At 59.8% G+C, this 6965-nt stretch overlaps 1 protein-coding gene across 1 annotated transcript; it reads left to right on the top strand.

Moving 5' to 3' along the window:
- Nucleotides 1–1695: 1695 nt before the first annotated feature.
- On the top strand, nucleotides 1696–6765 carry PITX1 (paired like homeodomain 1; the record flags this gene model as incomplete). Its single annotated transcript, XM_081093015.1, has 3 exons — nucleotides 1696–1864; nucleotides 4066–4298; nucleotides 6223–6765. 3 exons carry the CDS (start codon nucleotides 1696–1698, stop codon nucleotides 6763–6765), a joined length of 945 nt encoding a protein of 314 aa, XP_080949141.1.
- Between the last annotated feature and the right edge of the window lie 200 nt (nucleotides 6766–6965).

Raw genomic sequence — 6965 nt, 5'->3', positions numbered from 1 at the left:
ATTGGGCCTAGAAAGTAGGGCAGTGTTTCTCCCCCAGGCCACTGTCCAGCCCAGCACTGCTCCTTGGCAGGTAAGGAGCAGAGGGCAGTCTGGGGTCCAGCTTCGTCCAGAAAAACAGGTCAGGGCCCCACCCTAACCCCCAGCTGTCACCTATTTACTCAAGACTCTGAGGTCTCCAGACCAGTTAACAATTATTGAGCAAAATCCTTCAACAAACTTCACTGAGATAGGAGGACTCAAGGAGGGGGTCGTTCCTAGGGGTGGGGAGGGGAATGTCGTTGCCTGTGCCCAGGAGAGAAGCTCCACTGCAGGCTTCCTGGGCTGCAGGCCCAGCGTTGGGAAACTGCCGTCACCTGGCCTGCCAGGCCGGTGCCTGCAGCTCTGGGAATCCCAAGGGGAGGCCCCAGGCGGCTACAAACCTGCCCTGAAGGGGGCACAGGCCCACCCTGTGGCTGCCAAGGCCCTCCCCGCCAAGTGGATTTGGTCAGATGGTTAAAGGTGCAAAACAGGGGGAGAGAGCCCTATAGAAGAGGTCGTGGGGCCCGGCGGGGCTCTTGGGGTCTCCTGCTGCACTCGCCAGCGGACTGGAGCCAACAGAAAAGTTTCGTCTGATTAGGAGCCATCAGTTCTATCCCAATCCCGGAAAATTGACTGCGGTGCAGAGGCGGGGGCCTAAGCAGCAGCCTTGGGGGAGAGGGTCCAAGCTAATTAGGAGGCAGCATCCGGGGGCCCATTAGAGCACAGGCTGCTGTCACTCAGTCGGGCGCAGGTCCCGGGAGAAGAGGCCGAGGAAGGAGGGGCGGGCGGCCCCTCGACGAGGACGCTGCTGGGAGCTGACGGACCGGCCCTGGGCTCTGCCCCTGCCCTGGCTGGCTCGGAGGCGCCCGCTCGGTGCGCTCCTGCTCGGTGAGCATTCACTCATCCCGAGCTGTTCTCGCCCAGGGGCTGGGGACCTCTGGGCCCAGACAGCAGTTGATTCTGAGCGAAACAAGTCACTTGGGGATCGAAGTGGGCACAAGCCGCGCCGGACTTGCAGGCCAGACGCGTTTCTTTTGTGCGGCCCAGGGAGAACTCGGTGTGTCACCGGGAAGGAGGGAGAGGCCCGGTGAGGCCGCGGGGGGTGGGGGGAGGGGCGGGAGGCGGCGGGAAGGTGCCTGGGAGGAGGAGGGCGCGGGCGAGGCCGGGAGGGAGGGCGGCAGAGAGGGCGCGCCGGCAGCGCGGGCGGCTCGGGGCTGGATTCCGCCCGCGCTCCCTGGCTCCCTCGCTCGCTCGCTCCCTCCTCCCCAGCCCCCTCCCACCCGGGCCCACCCCACCCACCACCCCTGGCGCAGGGACTGCTGGAACCTGGCGGTGCGCACTGTCGCTTTAAGACAGATTCTGCCGGCGCCGTCCGGAGCCTTAGAAACCGGCCCGGGATCGGGAGCCCTAGCCGGGGCCGGGCGGGCGGCTGAGGCCCGAGCGGCGGGAGCGGAGCGCGAAGCCGGGCGCCCGGTCGCGAGAAACCGCTGCTGCTGCCGCCCGCCTGGCCCCGCAGCCCCAGGCGGTCCATGGGGCAGGCGCGGCAACCTTGCGGGCGCGGGCAGCCCCGGGGGGCGGCCGCTTAGGCACTGCGCTCTTGTCCCCGCAGGTCGCAGCCAGGGCGGCCGGGCGCGCCCTGCCCCGGCCCCCGGAGCGCCCGCCACGGTCCCCGCCTCCATGGACGCCTTCAAGGGGGGCATGAGCCTGGAGCGGCTGCCGGAGGGGCTCCGGCCGCCGCAGCCACCGCCGCACGACATGGGGCCCGCCTTCCACTTAGCCCGCGCCGCGGACCCGCGGGAGCCGCTCGAGAACTCCGCCAGCGAGTCGTCCGACACGGAGCTGCCAGGTAAGCTCGGCTCCCCGCGGGGCGCACGCGGAGCCTGCCCCGCGCACAGAGCCGGGAGCAGGGCCTGGCCTCCGCGCCTTTTCCCCCTTCTCCATTGGACCGTGAACGCGGAAATTTACACGCTTTAGGGAGCGGACATTTAGTGCTCTCCGGGGGCATCTCCACGAGGTCCCCACGCGCCCTGAGGCCGGCAGATGCACGAACCTACCACCGGAGGGGCGGACAGCCCCTCTTGATGAGGAGCGAATAGAACGGGGGAAAGTTAGGTTTTCGCAACCGGGTGCCATGGGGCCGCTCAACCAAATGAAAGGAGCAGATCGAGAAGGTGGTGAGTGAGAGAAAAGTATCCAGAGAGACAGAGACGGGGACAGACACGCCGACAGTGGGTGACAGACTGAGGCGATACCAAAGAGAAGGGGGGGGGGGGCAATAAAAGTCAGAAAAGCAAACTGGGGTCGAGGTGGAGACAACCTCAAGGAAAGGAAAACAGACGGAGGACAGCGAGGGAGAGCGGTCCAAGGGATGCGGCCCGACTCCAGGCAGGACCCCCCTCAGCTTGGGATCCCGGCCCCGCGCGCGCCACGGGAGCCGGAGCCGCTTGGCCGCCGGGCCAGGCTCGACTCTGCTCGGGCCACGTCCCCCTCCGCGCTGCCGGACGCTCCCAACTCCAGCCTTTCTTCCCGGGCCCAGGCGGCCGTGCGAGCCGAGCCGTGGCGCGGCCGACCCCGTCCTGGCCCGACCTCCCGGGTCCGCGATCAGCTCCCACACTCGCCATCCGAACACGGCGGCGTTGGCGTGCTCCCCACTCCCCGGCCAGGGGGGTCCTCTTCTGCGTTCATTTTTTAATCCACCGCCGAGTGTTTCTCTACGTGTTTTTAATCTCTATTTATTTCTGTTTCGCATCCCTAAGTGACTTTCTGAGAGGTTCTGTTTGCTTGGTTAAAAAAAAAAAAAAGTCAACGCTGGACTGTACTTTTGTTTTCAAAAGTTTTAAGCATGGCCTTTGCTTGGTTTTTATTTTTAAAACCCAGAGAAATATGTCGTTATAGGTTGCTTTTTTAAAACCAAATCTGTGAGCATAAAATTAAATTTTAACTGTATTTTTCGATACAGAAAGAAGTACTACAGTAGGTCTATTTCTCTGGAATTTAGAATACCTACATGCAACATTATTCTTCGGGAGATTTTTAAAAGTCGATCCAAAATGGCGCGTTTCTCGGGTAGCTTTTCAAAATCCATTTGCAGGAGTGTTGCTTGGGGAATTTCAGTTATCTGACTATAGTGTTGTATTTCCCTGGGATTTAAAAATTACCTCAGAAGGACATTACTGAGCGGGGGGTTAAAAAGCTATCTACAACAGCACATTGATTTGTAAACCCCAGAGGAGTAAGTGCCTGTGCCTCCTGGAGTTCGTGTGCGCACAGCACTGCGTTCAGTTAGGGGTGTGTTTGTGGCTTCTTGCTTTACATCTGCTGTGTTCCTACCTGACTATTTTTAAGAGTTTCTGACCCTTTCTATGCTTGCAGGCTTAGAGCTGTGAACTTTTTTAGGCTTCTGTATTGCTTCTAAGTTCTTTTTTTATGTTTCAGTGTTTCTATGACCGCGTGTGTTTTGTAGCTACAAGGGAGAGAGGCTAGAGCTCCAGGCCACTTAGACGGTCTGTCAGTCCGGGCTGCCCAGGCTGCGGCCGGGCCTCCGGACGGACGTGAGGCCTGGAGCTGAGGCCGAGAACAGGACTGGTCTGCCTGCCCCGCGGGGCTCCCAGGCAGCCCTGGGGAGAAGAAAGTGGAGGGCTGCAGGCCCTACCACCTAGTTCATGCTCCACTGACCAGCTAGCTTCAGGCTAGAAAAATTAGATCCTAGCTCAGAAAAGCAGAGACCTCCCTTCAATTTAGACTGACTCTTAAAAGGCAGTTGCCGCTGACATTAGCAGCTGGGCTCAAGCCTAAAGCAAGCGGGGAGAGCAGGCCCTGCCCTGCCAGGAGCCTAGGCCCGCAGCTCGGCTCCTCTCCTCCAGGCACCCAGACCAGAGGTGCCTACCGACGACCAGGCAGGACGGGCTCCCCCCAAATGGGGGCGAGATCAGGGTCCCTGGCGGGAGGGAGGGCCGCCAGCGCCGATGGCGGGTTTTGGGTGGAGCCGGGACGGGTACAAAAGGGCATCAGCCCAAGGTGACGGGCGTCCCGTCCTGCCTGCTTCAGAGAAGGAGCGCGGCGGGGAGCCCAAGGGGCCTGAGGACAGCGGTGCTGGCGGCGCGGGCTGCGGAGGCGCGGAGGACCCCGCCAAGAAGAAGAAGCAGCGGCGCCAGCGCACGCACTTCACCAGCCAGCAGCTGCAGGAGCTGGAGGCCACGTTCCAGAGGAACCGCTACCCCGACATGAGCATGCGGGAGGAGATCGCCGTGTGGACCAACCTCACGGAGCCGCGCGTCAGGGTGAGTCGGGGCGCACGCCGGCGGCCGGCGGCGCGGCCTCTGCCGCAGCCCTCGGAAGCTTAGACTCGCGCCCAGACTTTCACTTTCCCACCACTCGGACCTGCTCCCTCTCTCCACCGTAGCAGATTCCACCCTAAGCCCAGTCTGCCCAGTGGCCGCCAAGCCCTTTGGCCGCTAGCACCCTCGGCGGTCGGTCCTTCAATCCCTCTGACCCGCATCCTACCTGACCCTCGGGCTCTACTGCAGCCCAGTCCAAAGACCTGTGGCCCCAGGAAGCGTTCCCCGCCCCAGAGGGCCCAGGGCCCACTCAGATGGGACCACCCGAGACAGCGCAGAGGGTTCCCCGCCGCTGGGGACCTCAGAGTGGCCCGCGCCTCCCCCGGAAAATGAAAGGGAAAGGCGGGTCACCCCTTCCTGGAAGCCTGCGAGAGGCCCGAAGGGTGCCTAAGCTCCAGGTCTCAAAAATGCCTGGGATAGTGGTCCCATTCTTACCGGCTTCTCCAAAATCTCTGGAATTCTCCACCTGACTCCTCCCAGCTATTCAACCAGTCAGTAGCTGGGCCCTTTCCCAAATTCCCTTTCCTGTAGGGCTGGGGTCAGGGGGGTTGGGTGGGGGAGGGGGGGAGGCAGCTCTGGTGGATGAGTGACCATCAGGTCGAGTCCCTTTGGAGATATAAGATTTCTGACCAAGACCAGACTGCACCCTACTTCTCACCGTTTTGTTCCCAGTAAAGCAAGGCTTTCCTGCCAGTGCAGCAAGAGAATCATTTCTTCTTTGGTGCACAAATATATAATCATATTGGGAGCACGTCCCTAGCCAGACCAAAGTCCCACCTGGACTCCTGCTAGAACCCCAGCTTCCACTCCTCCCTCGCCAGGACGCCAGCCCGTGGGACGGGAGTGAAGACAGCACTCAGTAATCCTGAGCTCACTAATCCTGCCCAGGGTTTATGGTGGGCTGTGGGGTGGAATCAGGCCATGTCAGTGCCGGAGCCTGGAGAAGGCTGAGAGACAGGGCTAGCAAGTAGCTGGGGAAACTCAGCTCAGGGCTGCAGGACGGCTGGGGAGGGCAGAGGGAAGATAGGTGAGGATCTGCAAGGACCAGGAGTGTGGGAAGAAGAGGAGGTTCTTACTAAATTCTGTGAGAGAAAGTGGAGAGGAGGTTAGAGAAACTAGTATGAAGTGAAAGGAAATTAAACATTTGCAGAGAAACGTATCTGGCAAACTTAGGCGGCAGAGAAGAAATTAAATATTTAAGGGAGAAGCAAGAGAATCAAGTATTTGAGAAAATAATCAACTATTAAGAGAAACAGTGAAGGTCAGATATTTGGAAAGAAGGAAAAAATAAATATTTGGAGGAATCAAAATGGGGGACAACAAAGAAAATGGACTATTTGAAAGAGAAGAAAGTGATTCAGATAGTGTGGACCAAACGAAAATAAACATTTGGGACAGAAATGAGAATATCAAATATTGCCCAAAAATATGGAAACAAACTGAGGAATGAAAAACAGAGTGAAGAATGGGGGGAGGAGGAATATTCTAAGTTTCAGGGGGGAAAATACTTTTTGTATTCAAGGGAGAAGAAAAACGACAGGCTATCTAGGAGACAGATAGGGACCCGTTTGGGGAAGAAAGCAGAAGATAGCCTGGTTGAGAAAGGAAGAAAAAAAGGAATATTTGTTAAAACAGAAGATCCGTATATTAGAAGGAGAAAACGGATTTAATTTGGGAAAGAGGATAAAGATGAGAAAAAGGAAAAGACTAGTTTTTCCTGGGGACAGGAAAGCAACCATTATGGAGAAAAGGCAGAAAATATCGAAGAAAAGCGATATTCGGAGAGAAAGAGGCGAAGCGAGGGCTAGGAAGGAGGGGGTGGTCCCGCCCTCGGCCGCCCTGACCCTGTCCTGCCCCCTTCCCCCAGGTCTGGTTCAAGAATCGGCGAGCCAAGTGGCGGAAGCGCGAGCGTAACCAGCAGCTGGACCTGTGCAAGGGCGGCTACGTGCCGCAGTTCAGCGGCTTGGTGCAGCCCTACGAGGACGTGTATGCTGCCGGCTACTCCTACAACAACTGGGCTGCCAAGAGCCTGGCGCCAGCGCCGCTCTCCACCAAGAGCTTCACCTTCTTCAACTCCATGAGCCCGCTGTCGTCGCAGTCCATGTTCTCGGCACCCAGCTCCATCTCCTCCATGACCATGCCGTCGAGCATGGGCCCGGGCGCCGTGCCCGGCATGCCCAACTCGGGTCTCAACAACATCAACAACCTCACCGGCTCCTCGCTTAACTCGGCCATGTCCCCGGGCGCCTGCCCCTACGGCACACCCGCCTCGCCCTACAGCGTCTACCGGGACACGTGCAACTCGAGCCTAGCCAGCCTGCGGCTCAAGTCCAAGCAGCACTCGTCGTTCGGCTACGGTGGCCTGCAGGGCCCGGCCTCCGGCCTCAACGCCTGCCAGTACAACAGCTGACCGCCCGGCCGGCCGGCCACGAGGGCCGCGCGGTGCTGGGGGCGGAGGACGCACGCGGGGCCTCGCTCTGTGCGCCCGCCGTGTGCCCGCGCGGCCCCTCCTCCCCCGCCCCCCTCCGGGTTGGTTTTGTGTTTGCTTTTCCGGACCCCACTCTGCCCTCCAAAACCAGACAAAACAAAAAGACGTCGGAGCGAAGTGCC

Source organism: Myotis nattereri (genome assembly GCF_964212035.1).
Source record: "Myotis nattereri genome assembly, chromosome: 5".
NCBI lineage: Eukaryota > Metazoa > Chordata > Mammalia > Chiroptera > Vespertilionidae > Myotis > Myotis nattereri.
Note: the sequence above shows the minus strand (reverse complement) of the source record. Positions and strands in the feature narration are given on the sequence as shown.